Source organism: Anguilla rostrata, chromosome 2 (genome assembly GCF_018555375.3).
Source record: "Anguilla rostrata isolate EN2019 chromosome 2, ASM1855537v3, whole genome shotgun sequence".
NCBI lineage: Eukaryota > Metazoa > Chordata > Actinopteri > Anguilliformes > Anguillidae > Anguilla > Anguilla rostrata.
In genome coordinates, this window is record NC_057934.1 from 29,159,201 (window position 1) to 29,182,415 (window position 23,215).

The 23,215-nt window shown below is 39.6% G+C and overlaps 1 protein-coding gene across 6 annotated transcripts in view; it reads left to right on the top strand.

The window, feature by feature from the left end:
- srcap (Snf2-related CREBBP activator protein) overlaps positions 1-23,215 on the top strand; it is a 111,709-nt gene that overhangs the window by 66,262 nt on the left and 22,232 nt on the right. For 5 of the 6 annotated variants that reach the window (XM_064321466.1, XM_064321467.1, XM_064321470.1 and 2 more), the window contains 8 exons: positions 678-851; positions 6,904-7,203; positions 8,593-8,667; positions 11,712-11,866; positions 12,189-12,493; positions 12,948-13,150; positions 15,621-15,790; positions 17,736-17,932. In XM_064321466.1, the coding sequence (XP_064177536.1) occupies positions 678-851; positions 6,904-7,203; positions 8,593-8,667; positions 11,712-11,866; positions 12,189-12,493; positions 12,948-13,150; positions 15,621-15,790; positions 17,736-17,932 (1,579 nt within the window). The remainder of the gene's footprint in view (positions 1-677; positions 852-6,903; positions 7,204-8,592; positions 8,668-11,711; positions 11,867-12,188; positions 12,494-12,947; positions 13,151-15,620; positions 15,791-17,735; positions 17,933-23,215) is intronic. The other variant, XM_064321469.1, reaches the window with a different exon arrangement.

A 23,215-nucleotide genomic window follows, 5' to 3' on the forward strand; every position in this document is an offset into this window, starting at 1 on the left:
GCATTCTCAGTTCTTGTTTCTAAGTCCTGTTTCATCAGCAAAATAAGAACCAATAATGTACAGTAAAACCTCAGAGATACAAACAAGGGTTAGAGTTATTGGTCAACTAATGACGGTATGAAACTGGAAGTAGCATATGCAGGAATGCCTTATCAATATTAAGCGTTATCACTCATGTTAAAACGCAGACATTAAACCTAAATGAGTGACACTAAGTGATTAAAAAATACTTGAAATGCCGTCTAAATTAGACAAAGGGACATATTGATAAAGAATATACTATGTTGTCTATAAAGAATGACCAGAACAAAATCAATTGGCTTGCAAAATAAGCCAAAGATTGCAAGTAGGTCACTGAAAATAAATTGTATATTTTACAAAAGTGGTGTAGGGAGACATGACACTTGTAATGAGATACCAAGACAATGAAGGATGTAAATTTACATTTTTATATTTTCACATCACATTAACTGTTACAAACAAACTTCAGTGTTTCAAACGACATAATTCCTGATGCATTCATAATCTCCAAGGTTCTACTGTATTTTCAAATACTCCTGGTAAATGTACAGATGTGAGCAGCAAACAGTTGTCTGGTTTGTTTTTAAACAAAAAATGCAGCCCATTTAAATTGAAACCATTGTAGGGCATTAAGCTGTGATACCTTAACTCTGTAGGGAATGTAGTTCATCTGTTATCCAGTGGAGGGCAGCACCACCTGATCAGCCAGCCAACACAGGTGGCTGTGATTCAGACGGTCAGTCAAGGAGGGGGCAGCACAGTCAACACTCACCCTCCGCCAGCCCCCTCTGGTCCTCCTGGTCTAGCGTTGCCTCTCAACACTGCACAAGGTACAATGCTGTCTCTTCTGCATTTAAGGGTAATTTGCTAGATTACCATATTAAAACATTTTAGAGTTGTGATATTTTTTATTTATTCAGTCTAACTTCTAAATTAAAACTGGCCAAACAATGGGCTACATGTTCTGAAACTGTTTTTGTCTGGCACTTGAAATGCTTCACTTTTTATCCTGAAAAGGTGTTGAGGCTGTCATCTAATTCAAATGGTTTATTCTGATAAATGATTAGACATATTTATCATACTGTTCAAAGATACAAGGAAACTTCAGAGTATACAAAGTATCTATTTACTTAAAGTTTTTTTTTCTTTTTTTTTTACTATTTAGTTGGTACTTTGTAAATGAAACAAGCCACTCACCTACTTCACTCAAAACAAATGTATTAAAAACTACACATGCACTTTTTAACCTCTTCACGCACATGCCAAATCTGGCCAATCCTCGCCCATTTAGGGGGTACCCTATTTAACCCCGAGTGAGCAGCATGCCGGCGTTCCTAGATCGTTCAACTCAGACATTCATTGCTCCTGCAACCAAAGTATGAGTTGAAAACAGATACGCTTTAATTTAGTTTCATTAGTAGACGATTCACAACAACTATGCCGAATACGGAGTTTCGCCGTGCCCCCATTGCCACCCTGGTCATTCATTCAGCAAGCACCCCTTCCCTGCATTAATAAAAATATTCCTTCGCCACCGAAAATTCGTGTTCCGTCATAGCAACAAGATAAACCCAACAACAACCCTAAGACATGCCAATACAGCAGTGAAAACGGTGCTCACTGAATAACGAAATAAACAAGACAAAGTTTTCAAAAATCATACCATGTAATTCTACAGTCAATATCTGGGACTAAATATTGAATAAATATACAACCTTACCATTGGTTTTACGCATAGAGATGTCCCTTTTGAGACTGAGTGGTCATATTGTCTTGGACAATCCGTTTGTGAAATATACGCGCATTTGTGATTCCTGGGTACCTTCCAAAATAGCTGTGCATAATACCACACGTGACTTCATTGACAATTAATTTATTCAGTAGGCGACAGTATAAGCTTTTTAACGATATATAACGTCTAATTTTGCATTTGGAGTAGCGTTTTATAGCTCAGCGTAACCGAAAGTTTTCTAATCATCACATTAACTTACGCATTCACTCTGTGGTAGCAGTAAAAGACACTGCACCTGACGAAACGTTATCAACGATTTTTCATAATTTCTTGGAAAATATTATTATTGAGGACGTTTGAGCATAGCTAAGCCATATGTTTGCTGATAGACCTAGCTGTGCATTGTTTTCTGGAGTAAGACAGAAGCGGAGAGAACGGCATCATTGATTTACTGTCTTTTTCTCTATCTACTGAAAACAGTTAAGATTTCATCATCGCTATGTAAGTATTACTGCTCAAAATATTTTGGTTATATATGTTAATTTTGAAATTGAGTGTTTTTAAATAGGTAAGTGGTATTTTATAATGAGGATATTTCACACTAATGTAAGTGTTTGTTGCTTAGTAGTTTTTGTGATGCATGCAACAGTTTGAAGTGAGAGTTGGAACATTGCCAAAACATGGTGGACGGTTGAAAATTGTTTTCATTTCATCCCATCCCCATACAAGAAATCATTGCATACTGCAGAGTACAGAAAAACATACAAGAGTTAATGATTACACATTTAGGCACTGTACAAACTGTTCAATAAAAATACCAGGATTAAAAATTATGCTGCATTATGTTATATTGACAATCCTTGTAAACAGAGTAATTTCGCTCAAAATCATATTTTAAATAGTTTAACATCAGGTCAGGAAAGTGATTCACATTTTTAAAATTTTCATTGAGTACACAGTATTAAAATTGAAAGTAAGCCAATAATAATGAAGCTCTGCAGATACTTTTATTTAATTTTTTTAACATTTACTTTAGTTTAAAATTGCAATTGCAAAATACCATTAGCGGTAAGAACCTGTGTAGGCTCATGCATGGTATGCCACAAGTTTAAACTGAACACTGCGACAAGCCTACTTTATTCTTTTTTTTTTTCTTTCTTTTTTGCAGGGTTAAATAAACTAATGCGACTCTGAAATCAGGGACATCTATCTGTCAACGTATATGCTCCTTTACCAAGCTATTGACTTTTGTGTTTGGTGTGGCAGTCGTTGTCAATTCCATGTTTTCTGATCACAACCACAGAATCTGAATCTGCGCTCTCAGTTTGCAAGGAGTGTCACTAAACAAAAAGTTTAAAGTTGCAATGAGGATACACTGTTTGTATGTGGCGTCATGTTTGGCAGTGGTTTGATTTCAGCTGGGTTATCCCAATTGATTATACTCCCAGCTCGACTGAGGCGGCAGGACCTTAGAGTATATAATATGTAGAGACAGCGATGCCAGTAGAAACCTATGGGGAGCACATCAGAACCAGGGAGTATAATTTTTTGCTCAAAAGACACGCTCCGTTGTGTCCTTGGTCACATGTCTAATCGCATGTACAACGGGGATAGCTCAGAGTGGTCCAGTCCTACACGCCAGCTCGACCACTCTTCTCTGGCAGCAGGGCGACTTGCACCCTTTGCCGTCCGGGTGAATGGTTCTCACGCGTCCCAACCATGGAGCTTCTCCACTCTAGCTCCCCTGTGGTGGAACAATCTCCCTGTTCCTGTTCGAACCACTCCCTCATTGCCCATCTTCTGCCTTGGTCTGAAGACTCATCTCTTCAGACTATACCTGGATTAACTAACGATCCCCACTCTGTGGGGCACTCCCAAAGTGGGATTATTTTTATCACTTAAATCCCCCTCTTTCATTCTACACATGTACCTCCTGTGCCACTTTCATACCTCCATCCAGCACTTATAGTGTATTTTGTATCATTGTCTTGATGTTCTAGCTTGTCATGCCTCCTAGTTTGACTTAGCATAGGTTAGGTCAGAGTAATGTTTACTGTGTGAACTGGACTTAATGTGTTCATGGCTATGAATAATGTACACAATTAGTATTGTACTTTATCAGACCTGTATTTTGTAGTTGTTACAGTGACCTTCAGTATGCCCTTCTTTTACGTCGCTTTGGATAAATGCATCTGCCAAGTAAATGTAATGTAATGAGTAGTGATGTGAGGGCTACGCGGAGCCCATCCCCCTTTTCCACGGGTGATAATGAAATACCAGTTTTCATATTGGCGAGATTGACAGCGATGCACTTATGTATCGAGGACAAAACACAGCGCATTCACAGATTGTAAGCTACATAAACAATATTGAGAAATGTGTTTTTGGTCCACATCAAACAATTTATCAAGTTAAAACTGACAATAGTGATCTCCTAAACGTTTCTGCATCGTCCTTATCAAAAAAAACCTAACTATCGCACCCTCATGGTGATGTGCAGCGTCAGGTAATTAGACAGCCAATGTACAGAGGTAGCGAAATGTCTTTTACTGTGTTGTTTGTGTAGGCTATGATGTAATTGGCCAAAACCTATGAAAGTCGCTAATGCAGTTCTCACGGTACAAGGAAAACATAATGTTATTTATGTTGCCTAGCTACTATGGGAAGCGTTACTATAGGCCTAACATTTCTTGAAACAGTTTAGGTAAGCTAATAAGGGAATTTGGTAACAATACCAGCTTCACTCCCTGTTCAGGATTTAGCTTGACTAACTGAAAAGTTGTATCCCTGAGTTTGAACCTGAACAGTGGATTTAGTTGTAAGCAGCACAAACTGGCATTTTGACAAAATGGCTTTACCTATTACAAATGTATCAACACTGATCAATCTTAATGGAATAACTCCTGATTAAGGTTAGCTGACATGCCACAGTATTATTAACCTATCAGGATATTGAATTATATTGCCTTTTTAAAAGACCAGAGCCATAAACACTTCTCAGACCGTTATATTTGGTATTAAGAAAAAAAAAATCAGAAACACAGTTCTTCTTAGGTTTTCAAATGCCTTTTATTAATATTGCAGAATGCCATGGGGAAACATGAAGGGAGCCTACACATTTCAGCCTGAGCCTATAGGTTTTATAGGGATGCTGGCAGGACAAATTAAAGAATTAATTTGTTCGTCATAGGTGACTTCTGGCAGCACTGTAATTATGACACAAAACAGCATAAGAAAGGCAATTGGACTAATGTGGCTTTTCTTTCTGCCTAATTTTTAATCCGTGAAATACTCCACCTTCACCTTCTGCTTAATCACAATTGTTTTAATATATTATTGGACAGAATCAGTCTTAAATGTGAAGCTCATGCAACTGATTAAAAACCTGAAGAATTATTCAATTTATATAATTCAAATTAAGACATGGATATAAATAAACGGTCTTTAATCATGCAATGATTATAAATAAATGATGCAATCATGATGTCTAGTGTTTAAATTTAATTTATATATTTTTCATCTTTATAGCTTATTAACTATACATGTTCTTAACTTTCTGCCATAAATGCCCCTTAGAAATGCTTTGGGTTTTCTCTCCAAACTCTATGCACGATATACATATCTCCAACTTGGACGTTAAAATGTGACGTAGGTTATCATGTATAATCATTTTTAAAAATCATGTCTTTGTGTGGTAGGAAAAAATAAATTTCTTCTCAGAAAAATAATAAATGATGTTTTTATGCCTCTGCGACGGCACAGCCGCGTTCGGAGGCATTATGTTTTCGGGTTGTCCGTCCATCCGTCCGTCCCATTCTCGTGAACGCGATATCTCATGAACGCCTTGAGGGAATTTCTTTCTTCTCAAATTTGGCACAAACGTCCACTTGGACTCAAGGATGAACTGATTAGATTCTGGTGGTCAAAGGTCAAGGTCACTGCGACCTCACAAAACGCGTTTTTGCCTTGACTAATATGGGAAACAATATTAACTAGGCTATAGCCTATTTAGGTGAACCTAAACACACATTTTAGTAAATTTTAATTACGATAAGGCACACATCCACAAGGACCAAATAGTGATGATCACGTCTACAAAGATAACTGCACAGAGAAGCGGATTGCAAAGTGTGAAATTCCACTACAACTTCCATTGCATTTCTTATGTATAAAACCATTCTGAAACCCAAAAAAACCCGCTCTGTTCATTTTATCTATAATTTAATAATATGTATATACACATTCGTCCTCCTCTCCGCCACTGTCTCCACACTGTCCAGTTCCAACCTGATCACCTAGCTGGCCTTCCTTGACAACTTGTTGAGACTGCTGACCTCCAAGCCTTGATAGCACCACCCCAGCACATCACCGCGAAAAACAGAGTACTGGCTACTGGTTGGCAGAGGCATTCAATCGCGAGGCGGTATTTCTAGTTCTTTTTAATATAGTTGTAATATCATGTATCACCTCAAATTTACGTATTTCAGATGCCTTTGGAATACTATAATGATTTTTTCTTCATTGAAAGTACTACCAAAATGTCACTTGTCAAAGTGTGACAGAGTTACAGTGTTGCGATCAGATTTTTGTGTGTTTTTTGATTTTTCTGTATCTTGACTCATAAACACTAAAGGATAGGCTACAGTACAAATAATATATAAAGTAGCCTGTAAATCACGATACACTGGTAAGACTACAGTGATTGATATGCACTAAAAATAATATTCCTGGTAATATATAAAATAAAGTTGCCTTTTCATGAAAATCTTCCTTCATGTAATATGGTTTCTTATGCAAATAGCTATGTGGTGCCGTCACGGATATGCATGCTGACGTATGACACATTCTGGCGACTTCAAGCAAATTTTTGAGCGTGCATTTGCTACTTTCTGTGGGAAAAAGTAGGTAACATTGGTTACACGCCACTGATGAATTCTTCCTGCATTTGGCGGTTGGCGGGTGTTAATGTCAAGCCCTGGTTGTTGCCTACTAAAAATATGAAAGTCAACAAAACATTTTTCATCCACTCTTCTCTAGCTAGCCAAAGCATTTAAGTTGCTTCATTCACGGTTCCTTTCTATACCCATAAAAATCTACCTAGTGCATAGTATAGGTGCATATTGACTAAAACTATTTTCTTTTTCCTTCAGTGCCCTCCTCTGTGGTGACCAGCCCAGGAATTGTGAAGATAGTAGTCCGCCAGTCAACTGGGAAGGAGGGAGGGGCAGTCTCTTCCCTGGCTGTGCCACCACCCCCTCGTCTACCCACTGTTCCCTCTCCTGACACTGCCCCTCATGTCAATATCAGCTCCTCTTTCAGGCCTTCTGTCACTATACAGCCCCCTTCCAGCCACACTGCCCCTTCCGGAACTACCTCAGCTCCCACTCAAACCCACCTCACCCGTCCAGTCTTTAGGGTTTTGCAAGGTCCAGCAGTTGGCACAGAGCAAGGTGAGGAAGAATGATTGTTACGAAAAGAAACAAACTCAGTAAACTGCTCATATTGTAATTCTGAGAGTAGACCCTGTAATTGTAGCCCTTATTTAGCTCCTTTAGTTGACCTGCATGCAGGATACCAGTTTGCCACTGGTCTGATAGTGGTTTGATCTGGTCTGAAATTATGGCCTTTGCTTTACCACTTACCATTCATGTAGTCTTGTCCTAGGAATTGCAGTGTTAAGAGACATTAAGAGACCAACAATCAATTAAAAATAACCAATCCATGGCGTTGTGGTGCCAATCCTGTTTTTTAGTATCCCATTTAGCATAAATTATTGGGTGAAATTTAATTTTCTCATCCAAATTAAACATTGAATGACATTTGTTTCATGCTTCACTGTATAGTGAAGCATTGTGTTATTCATTGTGCACTGACACGTATTTACTTATTTGTCAAAATAGGGCTTGACCTAAACAATTTCACTAGAATTGAATCAATCAAGTAGCTAAATTTTGCCTGCTCTACAGTGTGGAACATTGTCTGGTGGTTGGCCCACACATACAGCAAAGCTGGACAGCTTTTATCAAATTTCTGACCTGGAGAATCACTCTGTTATGTGTTAACCTTATTATTCAAATAAAGAGATTAAACTTGAAAATAGCGTTTTATATAAATAGCAGTTTTAGAAGAATCAAAAATCTTTTGAATACACTCACAGCAAAGCTTTAAAGTCTATAGCAAGATTACTGATCTTGGGTATTGCTCTTACCACAATAATGTGTGCAAAACTGGCCAGCCTGAAGGGCTTTATTGCAGTGATTCCAAAGGATTTATAAGGAAACAACTGCATGGTTCCCTTCCTTGATGAGGCAAGATATTGTGATTGAGAGAGATTATTGCAAATACAGAGGCTTGACCCTCTTTGATGGTCAGGGCAGCCCAGTTTTTACTTTCTTTAGTTCTGACAGATTCTTCGACAAATCCATTAACCCCACCCTCTTCATGCATTTGGCTCCGTCAATGCATTACTTTACGGGCTGCAGCCAAGTGACTTTGCAGATGAGTCGAGTCTTTTTCACAGAACAGAATGCACTGAGGGAGGTTTGAATTCAGTAGCACCTTCAGTATATAGAACAGCATAGAAGTTTGTGATGGGATAGTGTGACCTGTAGAAGGCTCACAAATGACATTTATGTGGCTGTAGACTTCTGGGTGCCTTGTTTTTCTGTTGAATAGCCGGAGCCTTGCATAAGGCTGATTCTGTGTGCTTTTTTGGGTGTCTGGCTATGATTGCACCAGCTTACCTGCTATAGGATTGTTTCAGTGTTGGATTGAATTGGAATAAATGAACTGAAATGAATGTGTTCCTGAGTTCTCTGAATGTGCACTGTCTCTTTCAGCCAGTCAAGCAAAGCAATTTGATTCCCCAGTCTCTACGGAGGAGCTGAAGGAAGCTGCTGCTTCCATGCAGAAAGGTAAATCTTAAAGGCTAATTGGTATTCAAACTGGACTTATAATATATGGGATAATATTTTGCCCAATGATACAGAATACTGTGAACAGATGCTTTCCTTGAAGAGATAAGAATTCTGTACAGTACATTACATTACATTACAGTACATTACATTACAGCCATTTAGCAGACGCTCTTATCCAGTGCGACTTGCGCAACGGCAGTGTCCCACCCTGGTATCGTACCTGTGACCTTTTTGTTACAAGACCAGCTCCTTACCCATTATACTACAGTACCGTCACTGATACCTTGGACGTTTACAGTTCTGTAATGCCCTTATCATCCTCATTTGATCTTTCTTGGGTTTGGTATGGTCAAGCATGGAAGTAATGGGAATATTAAGGCCCTTGTCATTTTTGTTGTCTTCTGCATGACAGTCCCTGCCGCACTGAGAATTTATATGGTGCAAAGCTCTCCTTTGATACTAAAAAGCATTGTGATTGGAGTGGAACCATCTTTGACTGTCTTAAACAGGCTTGGCTCCATCAGTAATTGTAATTTGTCACCTACCCTTGATCATGTCTATGAATTTAGTGATAAAACGGTAAATCCTCCTGCATATTCATTTTATATTCCCTATGATTGTTCTTTCCCCTCTTCTCTAATTTAAAGTAATAATCTCGAAGATTTTCATTAAAATAAATGTCTGTTAAGTCACTATCTATCTCCAAATTAGGTAAAACAATGGTGATTAAGCGTATTATTATATTAATTTATATTATTATTATTATTATAATTTATGATTAAAGAACTGGGTGTCTGTGGCGACATTCCTGGGAAAAAATCACAAGCGCCGCATAGTGAGGAGTTTTCCATCACCCAGAGAGGGTAGGCGGAGCTAACGCAACAGGCTCGCTCTTCAACTCACTTGCGTGTGAGCGGCGTACTGTTTTTTCCGGTGTCTGCCAGCCTTACAATAACAGAAGGGGGCGGGGGGGGGGGGTGTGGTTATGGAACCCTAAAAAGTTTTTGTATAACATGCGGTCATATTATTTGTTGATGTAGATTTCGTATTACATTTGATAATAATGTAACGTTACCACATTACATAGCTATTTGCACAGCTAACGCTAGCTACCGGACCATGTCAAGAAAGGCAACATTAGTTTAGACAACGTTGCGCACAGTATCCATCTCTCATATCAGGTAACGTTGCGTTAGCTAGCTAGCTAATGTAAATAACACAATCTAACGTCAGCTAACAATTATAAAAAACGTTAGCTAACGCTACCGACCGGTTCCGACATCGCAAACCGTCTCTCGAATGCAGTGCTACCTTGTGCAACGTTGCAGTGTGGCTAACTAAAGGCCAGTTCAGATCAATGATTCGCAACGAGACTGGGTGCAACTTGAAAAATTCCAAGATGTCTGATTGTAAACGTTCTAAAACTGCACTTGGCGATTTGACAAGGTGGGTCTTTTGAGACCCCAGGCAACGGCTTCAGACGCTCTGCAACTAACCAGTTCACACCGCTGCAATTTTCTCTGCAACATTCTGAAACCGGTTCGTCTCGTTACAAATCATTGATCTGAACTGGCTTTTAGTTAGCTACAGGTGCCAACTGACTGACGTCACACAGGCGACACTGGTTGGATCCGGTTGGATCTATGGGAAGTGAGGTCCAAAAACACACCTGCAATTACCGCTTCTCGCCATTGATACCGCCAAAGAGAACGAAACGGAAATCTTCGAGATTGTAACTTTAAGTACACAAAGTATGCTATTTAGAAAGTGTAAAGGGAATGAGCAAAAATGTTTTACTGTACAAAATTTTATTTTTGTCTGCAAATAGTTAGACCCACCTTTACAGGTTGCTCAGCATTCCATGCCAGTTGCATGTCAATTTTTTTTTCGTGTCTTAATTCAACAAAAGTGATCACACTTTCCAGGGCTCAACAGTGATTCCATTTTAGGAGCTTTTGCTCCTGAAAATTTGTGTGTGCTAACTGGAAAAATAATTTAGGAACACATCTACTAATTGGGTGCATAAGATTGCTTTTTTTAATTTTTATTTTTTTACTTATGGGAGCACATGCTCCTTGGAGAAAATGTTAGCGTGGAGCCCTGCTTTATTTATTTATTTATTTATTTATTGATTGATTGATTGATTGATTGATTGATTGAATGAATGCACACATCTTTGGGGTGTTCCAAGAATTAAAAATGGATTATTTCTGGTATATGTTCTTGTACATAAGCGTGAGATGTGGCAGTGCCGGGGAACACCGAATTCATATGGCACCTTGCTCTCATTGAATTGCTCTTTACCTAATTTTACAGCATAGTGATTCTGGGCTTTATATCAGTTGTAAATACTAAAGGGTTCCCCCTTATTTTGTAACTTTCGTGACACCAGAATATTAGCATGCTTCACCATATGCCAACATATAAATGGTAAATGGACTGCATTTTTATATAGCGCTTTTATCCAAAGCACTTTACAGTTGATGCCTCTCATTCACCCATTCACACACACACTCACACACCAACGGTGAAAGGCTGCCATGCAAGGTACCAATCAGCTCGTTGGGAGCAATTAGGGGTTAGGTGTCTTGCTCAGGGACACTTCGACACACCCAGGGCGGGGGATCGAACCGGCAACCCTCTGACTGCCAGACAACCGCTCTTGCCTCCTGAGCTATGTCGCCCCCCTTCTTACGTTCTTATGAACGCTTACGTTCATTCCCCACCAATTTATTGGTGGACCTCTAATTGAAATTCACACTTGCCCTTTGGTTTTCCAAAGGCTTATTTAAGTCATTTGAGAGTTTAATTACCTCTTAATCCTCTGTGATCTACAAAATGTTTTTTTAAACAATAATGTAATGCATTAATGGTTTTATTTTATAGTCAGTGGACATTCTCTGTATGTACGTTGAAAGGCTTTGTTCTTCATATCAAATGCTAAGACTTAAGTTTGGTTAAAACTTGTTTTCCCTGATTTATACAATTTGTCTTAATAGGCTGTGAGTTACCATTTGTTTGCTTACTCTCCTTTTCTTCAGGTCGAGTAAGTACACCTTCAGGACGTGAAGACAATACTGATGTTATAACCCTACGAATGGCAGCACCTCCCAACATGGGATCCTTTGGAGTAGGACATGGCTTTCCACGAGCTCGGACACAGCCTCCCCCACCTCCACGCTCCCCCTTTTACATGGTGAGCTAATGGAACTGCTGTCTTGTGTACAGATTTGGCTCACAATGGTTTGTGCTTGAAACTGTGGAAAAGCACAATTTCAATTGTTTCTTTACTTAGTATCAGAATTGGTTACCATAAGTTGAGAGAAAACCATCTTAGCCCATTTTTAATTCCTTCATATAATCCAGTGTAAATAAACCCTGAAAGAAAAAGAACAGCCCAAAATGGCCATGATATTGCTTTAGCGTCACTACACCTTCTAAAGTTCTTCAGCTCTGATTTTCAGGACCTCCATTCATTCACAGTATTAATGTCGAGTTGCGTTTTTGTCCCCTCTCAGTCGTGGCTGGCAAATCGGCGCAAGTTGCAGCGTGAATGTCGCCTCAACCGGATCCTGCTTGTCAATGAACGGCATTGCAGTGCTAAGCCTGTATATGGTCGCGAGGTCTTGGATTTCCTCACTTTTCTCCCGTGTGCTGCACCATCCCCTCCTGCCCCTAAAAACTGGGGTCATGCAGGACACACCAACTGCTTGTCCGCTCAGACTCCTACCCCTGGGATCTACTGGACGCAGAGTGAGGCACTGAGAGCTGCTATTCATTCAACAGAAGAGAGGTTACAGCTGCTGAGTGACATCATAGACAGGTAGAGTGCTTGTTAATTTTGCCCTACAGTTTGCTCTATACCAGGGGTCCTCAATCTTATCCAGAAAGGGCCGGTGTGGGTGCAGGCTTTTGTTCCAACCAAGCAGTTACACACCTGATTCTACTAATCAAGATCCTTTGCAACGAAGACTCTAGTGTTTGATTAGTAGAATCAGGTGTGTAACTGCTTGGTTGGAACAAAAGCCTGCACCCACACCGGCCCTTTCTGGATAAGATTGAGGACCCCTGCTCTATACCTTAATCACAAGACAAGGGTGAAAGTCATGTAGTTGCAATTGGAATATCCCTGATTACATTTACATTATTTATATTTTAAACATGTGCAGTCTACTGTTTACTTTTTTTTTTTACTTTCTTGCATTAATGTTTGACTTTTCAGTTGCCACTTTGTGAGACTGTTGGCTGAGATGAGTCTTTGTGGCCCATTCTATTAGGTACATCTTCATTGTCCCACCTGTGGAGGCGCCACCTATCACCATGCACAGTTGCCATCCACCTCCCTGGCTGAGCCATCAGCAAGCTGCCTTCTCCTCTACCCTGTCCTCCAAACTTGCGCCCCTCACCCAGTCCTTACACCGCGTCCAGTGCAACATGAGGACCCACTTCCCTGACCTTAGGCTGATCCAGTATGATTGTGGTGAGTTCCCATTTGCCTGTTGGTGAAGTTTTATATACCCCATCCTATTTATCTGACTGCTGGCATCAAAGGTTTGCAGGATACCTACTTCCACACCAGTTTCAAGTATCAAATGGGATATTTATAAAATATAATAAAACATTTAAAACACTGGAGAAAATTGGCAACTATGAAATGCAATTTCAAACTCCCTCCATTCAACTTTCTTGACTCGGTGACTAATTGCAACAGCGTTTTTGGTTTCACAGACTGTTCAGTGTTAATGAAGCAAAATCCCTTAACTTCTCTGCCAAAAATACTCTTTTTAGTGTTTGTTTTTGTTTTCAAGATTTTGCATTCTCATGCAGCACATCCAAACACTGAGTACAATCCAGCAAAATCCAAACGGGGAAACACGGTGGATTCCCCATAGCTGAAGGACGCTGTTGTTCTGCCCACACCAGCCCAGTCTTCAGGCCATTGCACTGGGCCTAGCATCATTTCAGTTTTCTCCATTTTAATTTGGAGCAGTTCATAAAATTTTAATTAGTGTATACAGTCCCCTCCAAAAGTATTGGAACAGCAAGGCCAATTCCTTACTTTGTTTTTGCAATACACTGAATACATTTGGGGTTGAGAGAAAAAGATGAACATGAGACAAGAGTTCAGAATTTCAGCTTTTATTTCCTGGTATTTACACCTAGATGTGTTAAACTACTTGGAACATAGCACCTTTGGTATCAGACCACCCAATTTTTGGGTGAGCAAAAGTATTGGAACAGAGAGTATTTAAGTAAATGAAAGCAAATAACACTTAATATTTGGTAGCATATCTCTTGCTTGCAATAACCGCATCAAGCTTGCGACCCATTGACATCACCAAACTGTTGCATTCTTCTTTTGTGATGCTTTTCCAGGCTTTTACTGCAGCCTCTTTCAGTTGTTGTTTGTTTCGGGGGGTTTTCCCATCAATCTCCTCTTCAGGAGGTGAAATGCATGCTCAATTGGGTTAAGGTCTGGTGATTGACTTGGCCAGTCTAAAACCTTCCACTTTTTCTCCCTAATGAAATCCTTTGTTGTGTTGGGTCATTGTCTTGCTGCATGATGAAGTTCCTCCCAATTAGTTTGGACGCCTTGCTCCGTAAGTTGGCAGACAGAATGTTTTTGTAGACTTCTGAATTCATCCTGCTGCTACCATCATGAGTTACATCATCAATAAAGATTAGTGAGCCCACTCCAGAAGCAGCCATGCAAGCCCAAGCCATGACACTTCCTCCACCGTGCTTCACAGATGAGCTTATATGTTTTGGATCATGAGCAGATCCCTTCTTTCTCCACACTTTGGCCTTTCCATCACTTTGGTAGAGGTTAATGTTGGTCTCATCAGTCCATAAAACTTCCAGAACTTTTGTGGCTCATCTCTGTACTTCTTTGCAAATTGTAATCTCGTCTTCCGATTCTTACTACTGATGAGTGGTTTGCATCTTGTGGTATAGCCTCTATATTCTCTAAATCTTCTTCGAACAGTTGATTGAGATACCTTCACCCCTGTCCTGTGGAGATTGTTTGTGATGTCACTGACTGATGTTTTGAGGTTCTTCACAGCTTTCACAATGTTTCTGTCATCAACTGCTGTTGTTTTCCTTGGTTGACCTGTTCGATATCTGTTGCTCAGTACGCCATCGGTTTCTTTCTTTTTCAGAACATTCCAAGTTGTTGTACAAGCTATCCCCAATGCTTGCGCAATGGCTCTGATTGATTTCCCCTCTTTTCTAAGCTTGCTTTTCTCCCAACGACAGCTCACTGGTCTTCATGTTAGTTTATCTTTTATAACACAAATCTAGTTTTCACAGGCAAAACCCAAGGCTAAAACCAAGAGTAGACATTCAGAAGTATTTATTGTTTAACCAACCAATCTAACAGGACACATCTGGGCAACATGAAACACCTGTCAGTCACAGGTTCCAATACTTTTGCTCACCTAAAAATTGGGTTGTCTGATACAAAAAGTGATATGTTCTAAGTTGTTTAACTAATCTAGATAAAAAATACCAGGAAATAAAAGCTGAAATTCGGATCTGTCATCTCATGTATATCATTTGACCTCAAACTCAATTGTCTTCACTTCATAGCAAAAACAAAGGAATTGACCTTGCTGTTCCAATACTTTTGGAGGGGACTGTATTTCGAAAAGTTTCAAAATATACACTAATGTGTGCATTTGGGAGGCTTTTTGCACATCGTGGCAATTTTCCACTTGCTAGAACCTGTCCTTTCTAAATGTCTACATCTGTAGTTATTGTGTTTTCCATATTGCTATAGTTCTGACCAACTACAGTTCTAACTAGCACTCTTTGGGTGAACAGTTATTGAAGCACTAGCTTTTCACAATGCAGTTGGCCATAAATAATTTGGAATTAAACTTGATTGTATTAGCCCTTCATATTTTGTTCACTTTATTTATCTACTATTGCTCTCTCGTGCTTTAAAGGTAAGCTGCAGACCCTGCACTCCCTGCTGCGGAGACTGAAGGGTGGGGGCCATCGTGTGCTTATCTTCACTCAGATGACCCGGATGTTAGATGTGCTGGAGCAGTTCCTCAATTATCATGGACATATCTACTTGCGGTTGGATGGCAGCACCCGAGTGGAGCAGCGACAGGTGAGGGAATTGCAGAAGGCAGGCTGGAAGTAGTGACAGTCGCGGTTCATTTCTGTACCGAAAAGAGAACAATTTCACAGAATTGTTCTTAGATATTCCCACCAATTTGGGAATTGCAACATATCGGTTGAAGGCAGGCAATCCACTAGCACTATGAGTTGAAAATTTTCACAAAACACAAAAACATGACAACAGATAAGACAGACAAAACAACCACGTGAAGTAAAAATCTGAAAAGTATAACTAACAAATTATTTATTTGGTTATTATGCATTTATTTGGTTATTATGTACTCATGCTTTCTTATATTTAGGTGTCCTAAAATGTTAAGCTGCCAGCGTCCTGAGGAATTAAATATTCTGTAGCAAAAGGGGTCTCCCGAACTAGGTTACCATGAGGAAAAAAGTATTTTAGTTATGAATGGATGTTTTTTTAATTACGGTGAAAAAGGAGACCAATCCCCAAATCCCACAAAGGGTTCAAATCCCCAACTGCAATGGAATTTTGAAGGCTCGTGGCCGCTAGGTTTAAATCTGAGACGTTCTGGCACTTACAGCGTTTTGCGAGTAGCCTACATATTTAATTAAATGTCGCTTCTCATAACAATACAAGTAAATGCGGAAACAAAGATAACCCCACTTCAAAAGTCGCACAGAAGATTGTGCCTTTACCCCCAATGACGAGGTAATGCCGAGGGAAGCGGTTCATTTTTTACATTGTACACTATTAAAGGAAGCAACTGTTGTTTTCTGGAAAGTCAGCGATTTATATATTATTTGATTGCACTGTAGCATATATGCCATTATGCATGCAAAAATAAACTGTCAAAATATGTTTTTTGAAAAATTGCTAAAACCGTTTGATCTTCTAATAGGAATTTGCATCATGGCACACCGGCAGCAGGTGGGGAACTGGCAATCGAAAAGACGTGTCTCCTTTTAACCGTAATTTTTTTTTTTTTTAAACACTCAGTAAGAAGGGTTTTAAAACACTTACTGTAGACAAGATCTTGGTGAAGTGTAGTTAATGAGCACTACACTACAAGATAGTTATCTATCTCTTCAAGCAATAGCTGGCCTAATTATACAGTCAATTTCTTTCATGACAGATTTTCTGATTTACACCTCTAATTAGGCTACTCATTTGTGAAACAAAAGGAACCTGCTTGGTGGGTTTTGTGACAAAAAAAGGCACGAACTGCCTGTAATTCTTTAATGATTTGAAAAATGATAAGAGACACTATAGGCTAAGTGATTTATTACCATTTTTAAATCATTGCACTAGTGAAAACAAATTGAGTTTCACTAGTGAAACTCCACAGTGTTGGAGCTTGGGTATTAGGACAGAGGGTGCGAAGCCAGTAATGACCGTGCAAATCACATAGCAGCACTGGATTTCTGGAACTTCATTCATATAATTGCTGGAATTTCCACTGTATCCAGGAGAACACAGACGAGTGCTCTCGTCTGACACACAGAATGCCAATTGCCATTTCTTATCACACCACAGCACAGTAGTCAGGCTAACAGAGATGAGTCAGAGAAATCATCACATGCAGATTAACATTGTTAAACAAAATTTTATCGTCATTTGGTTACGTCTCAGAGAAAGGCACCCTCCCTTTTTGTGTTTATAAGGAAGTTCCAGTGATTTCCTGTACATGGTGTATTATTTTTTCCTGTATATTTATTGATTCTTTGGGAAACTATACTTATAGTTTTTCTGTTATGTTTTCATCGGTACATACCAACCTTTTAAAACACCCTGGAATCTTTAAAATCATATTCTAGCACCTTTGCTTTACTTTTTACATTGATACATTTAAGTGCACTCAAAACAGGTTGTTTTCTATATATCAAGGGCAAGGGATTTCTTCCATCGTCAGAAATGTTTTCTGTCCTTTGTCAGTCGTCCTCCTACTGATATTTCCTGTAATCTCTTTCAGGCTCTAATGGAGCGATTCAATGCTGACAGGCGGATCTTCTGCTTCATCTTATCAACCCGTAGTGGCGGGGTTGGGGTCAATCTGACAGGAGCCGACACTGTAGTCTTTTATGACAGTGACTGGAACCCCACCATGGATGCCCAGGCTCAGGACCGTTGCCATCGCATTGGTCAGACCAGAGATGTACACATCTACAGGTAGGACTGCCAAACACACCTCAGTGTCCTGTGTAATGCAGGGTTTCTGCCAGTCTATTGCAAGTCCGGCGGCCCACCAGGCCTAAGCATCGGGAAATAAAAAAAAAAAAAAGTATTTTAAAGATGTTTTTTAAACTACAGTTACAGTGGGGCGGCTCGGTTGGACAGCTCACCAGCGACATCTGTTGGATAAAACGTGAACGCACTATAAGAAAACAGCAGGTTTGAGATCAGTGTTCTTTACCCTCATTGTGCGTTGTGACGTTCAACACTTGACGCTTCCAACTATCACAAGCTAACGTTACCTAGCAAGCCACCATTTCTTATTTAGTAGGCTAACTAACCTCGTTACGAACTTCCGCGTTATCACTTAATCTCGTTGGTAAGTAGGCATACATTCTTTTTATATTAACTTAAGCAGTGTGTAGGTAACGTTAAACTAGTAGCATGCATGTAATGTTCGATACATTGTAACATTACATGACTTAATAGCCATCGAAATAACGACTTCACTTGTTTATTAATAACGTTAGCTTGATGACATCGATGTGCACGACAAAGTTGTCATAATTTTTTTCCCGACCGTGAAAACTGCCGAACTTGTTTACATTTTGGACAGATGGCTCCTCAGTAAATCTATTGTTGTTTCCGTCGCAGCACTTTCGACACAAAAACAATCGGAAAATCCAGAAATTTCTTCTTACGGTGAAGAGTGCCTGACCGGCAAACGTAGAAATGTGTTAACACAGCGGCAAAATTAGGCTATATCTAGAAATACCATCTTTGGGGGAAAACGCTATGGTTGCGGGTCAGGCGCTCTTCACGCATACCTGCAAACTAGTCGCTTTTCGGCGAAATTTGCCGTTTTGAATCCAAAATAGGTCATTTGTGTGATTCGTGTAGATCCAATGAGTTTTTTTTTAATTTGGGGGGTGGGGTGGTTAACCTAGCAAGTTTTCACTGCAGGTTTTCGCCACAATCAGTAATGAGCCAATAACAGTTACACCACCGCCGTTTGTGGTGTTCACTCGCTGGGTGACGCTGTCATAAAATTTTCCCCGACCGTGAAGACTGCCTTACTTGTTTACATTTTGGACAGATGTGGCTCGTGCTAAATCTATCGCTGTTTCCGTCGCAGCACTTTTGACACACTTGAATTTCTTTCTGTTTCTTTTTTGTAGCTTTATTTTGCATATTTTTTGCTGGAACCCTTTTGGTTTTGTTCTGTTTGGTGGTTCTGCTTCCATGAACACCTTATGTCGGATGATGCAGGACGGAAAATCGGAATTATAGATGCAGCACAAATTGGTGGAGTTGGGGTGTATTCCTCACTCGGAGAAAAGTGCCATCCAACCTCACCTGAAAGCAGGGTTGGCTAATTTTTAGGGGGGTACTTAACAATAGTGTTCAATAAAAATTAAGGCCTTATTTTTTACTCTTTCTCCATTGGTGGGCAACAACACAAGAAGACATTTCGTTGGTCTTCTTCCTATTGTTTTTGTTTTGTTTTTTATTATTTTATTATTTTTATTACTTATAATTTTTCCGCTATGGGAGTCTATGGGGACCCCTAGGTAGATTTTTGTGAAATTTGGCACACTGATGGAGCACAGTCCAAGGTACTACCTCACCAAATTTAAGGTCTGTACATTAACCCCTATAGCCCCACCAACAGGTCACATTTGAATTTAGTCATTCTTTTTTCTCTAGATTTCTAGGGCCCTGCTTCAACGCAGGTCAACGCACCCACCCAAATCAATTTCTGGCATGTTGGATTTTTTGCCATTTTGAATTTTATGAAAAACGCATTTTAAACATCTTCTCCTGGACCGTTGATTGGATCGCCTCGAAATTTGGCATGTATCATCCTCAGAGTAAGCTGACCAAAAGTTGTTAAAAGATAGTTGCTAGGTCAAACAATATAGCCGCTGTAAACAAATTTGATGGCAAAGGCACCAAACAGGAAATGAGCCATATCAATGCAATGCTTTGATGTATTGATGCCAAACTTGGTGCCCCTCCAGGGTTTTCCCTAGGTTTTCAGAGGGCTTAGGTGCTCTCAGCTATATTTTGGAACAGTGTTTTTATTTTATTTATTTATTTTTTAAATATGAAAAAACGCTTTGACCAGTGGTTTTCATCAGAAAAAGACATTACGTGTGAACACAGCCTAACTTTGTTTAGCTACCAAGCCACGTTAGATGCTAATGTTAGTTCAGTCGAGGTATCTTTATGTAACGTCAACTAACTAGCTTCGCTGGCTAACGTTGTCATAAAATTTTTCCCGACCATGAAAACTGGATTACTTGTTTACATTTTTGACAGATGTGGCTAGTGGGTAAATCTGTCGCTGTTTTCATCGCAGCTCTTTCGACACAAGCAATTCGGAAGCGCTGTCCTAAAACTTCGTTTTACCGTGAAGAGTGCCTGACCCACAATCGTAGTAATGTGTTAACACGGCGGCACAATTATATCGAGAAATACTATCTTTGGGGAAAAAAACGCTATATTCTGTAAATGCATTTAACCTACCATGCATAAAAACATAAAAATGCTCGTCAATCACCCACTTCTATTTATAATGGCATCCATAGCGTGGAGTGTTTAAAACCATAAAGCCACTTCTCCGTTTTTTTTTTTTTTTTTTGTCAGCGCATCACCGTTATTTTTACATTCATTCTGATATGTCGCCTAAATGCCTTTTACGTTCATTACTTAGTAAATACATGAAAATGTGGCAAGACTGAATTTTGTAGCACTGACTGTAATTTGCAGCATGCTTAGTAAATATGGCCCTAAGTTTTTCTTGTAAGCTCAAAAAGGGTATTGCTCAGATACGTGTATAAAACGCTGACCCCTTAAACCCCACTTAAAATCCAGGGCATTTGTAAGAATCCCCCCCTTTTTAAATAAACCCTGTTATCTCCAAAATGATATGCAGTTAAGACATGGTTCAAAGCTTGAAATAAGGAGCATTTGTACCATAATGACCAAATACCCTTATCCTATGGGAGTCTCACTCTGTAAACGTGCAGGGCATATTTATTCTGAAAAACAAGAAAGAAATCCAAAAATCGTTTTGTTCTGTAGGGATTATATGTACTTTTGATGCTGGACGAAACCAGATTTTTTTCTCCAATCCTCCCCTGGATGTATACCTCACCAGGAAAAAGACTGGAGTTTCTTGAAGATGAGCCCAAATTACCGGAAAACCTCAGATTCCTATTGGAATATTGTGAATATTTTTTCCCAGCCATATGTCACATCCAGATGCTAATTTCATTGAGGGTGGTATGCTCTGGAACCCCACAAAACAAATACCGATTCTCTCTTTATGACTAAACGCTGTATTTCATCAAATGCTGTCCTTTTGGAGAGCTTATATGTCAAAATGTGTCCATAATGGTTAGTTATTACACAAAGGAATTTTTCTGTATCCACTTAGGAACAATCAGACCACTTGGTTTTACTTGGCTGTGTGCTCAGGCCTTCAATCAGCTGCCAGACTGCTGTAAATCAGGCTTGTCTGCAGTAAACCTGGTCCCAACAGAGAGAGTTCACAAGGAGGAACAAAAATATTAAATGAAATCATTAACAATTTTCAATTATAATAGTGCCTTTTATCACTACTGCAGTGTCTTTTATAGGAAACATTTGCAGATAAACAAACAAAACTCGAATAAAGTGTGCTCTAAGCTTCCACTCATGCACTATGCAAAATGCAAGGTGAAAGTCAGTACTCGGTAGAATAGCTAAGCCGTAGTTTCAGTTAGAAGGAAGCCGTTAAAACCAAAAGAGCAGATTGATTGCTTAGGGTTCAGAGGGGGATTTTAGCGATATCAATGCCATCACTATAGCATTAGCAGTTTGACTTGTAGAGGACAGTTATTGGATTATAAAATATCATAATCATCAACCCAGGGTGTCACTTTCAGTCCTCCTTTGTGGAAATGGAGTGCCTTGGTATTTCTTTTGTTATCTCTAGTGGTTTTACTGATCAAGACCATGTTTTTCTTTTTTCTTTTTTACATCAAAGTGCAAACAGTCTACGCTTTATAATGGTGCAGGTGTTACAGCAGTGCACCTTGAAGCAGGCAAGGCAGTGCCATACAGTTTACAGGCCTGCATTGCCTAGTGATTTTTTTAATTTGATGTAATTTTATGCATATGTTCAATCAAGTGCTTGTGGTCAAGAGTTTAATATCAGACTCAAAATGAGAGGTGGTGTTAACATAATATTCTTCATTTTTGTATGCATTTAAGCGGCAAAACTGAGGGAGAAATATTCTATATTTGTCTGACGTTTGTGTTATTTATTGATCATATTATGTACACAGCTGCTGGTGAATATCAATGTTATTTGGCTTATAAATCTAATGAATTGGGAGAGCTTGAGCCTCGATTTATCACATACCGTAATTTCCGGACTATAAAGCGCACCTGAATATAAGCCGCACCAGCTAAATTTAGGGAAAAAAACAAATGTGTACATATACAAGCCGCACTAGACTATAAGCCGCAGGTGTTTTAATGTTTAATTACCATATGTAAGGGTTCGTGCACAGAGGGGATTGTCAGGAAAGAGATGGCTGTTTGGGGAAGCTTCCATCTTATTAACATTTCCTACAAACAAGTTGCATATTTGCATAACTTATTCAAGTGTTACCATTTAGTGCAATAGTACGGAACATGTACCGTGCTGTGTAAACTGTACTGTATCACATAGCGTTTCAGACACACAAACTTTCACAGCATTCGAAACGTATTTACTGTGCAAAAATAATAAACGGTGCGCTCCCAGCGCACGTACCATAAACAAAGCTTACAGCACTTGACGAGGCAATATCAATGGCTAAATTAAATGTGTTTTTTAAAAGTGCTAAATTAAAAGTGCCTGTAACACGGCAGTAGGCCTAAAGGTGCAGTAACACGGCTGCTTAAAATATAACCAGCCTACCAGAAAAGTCCAGTCCATTAATCCATTAATCCATTAATCCAGTAACACGGCTGTAACAAGAAAAGTCAGTCATTCATCCTCATCTTCGTCTTCTTCCTGCGTACTAAAACCACCAAAGTCCTCTTCTTCAGTGTCGGAAACGAACAGCCTCAGGGTGGCTTCGTCAGCCACTCTCCCAGTCTCTCCTTCGTCGCTCTCAAAACCAAAGAACTCCTTTTCGTCAGTGTCGGAATCGAATATCCTCTTAAGGGCCTCAGCCGTGGCGGCGTCCTCCTCTTCATCACGCAGCAGTCCAGCCTTTCGAAACCCGTTGGTGATCGTGGATA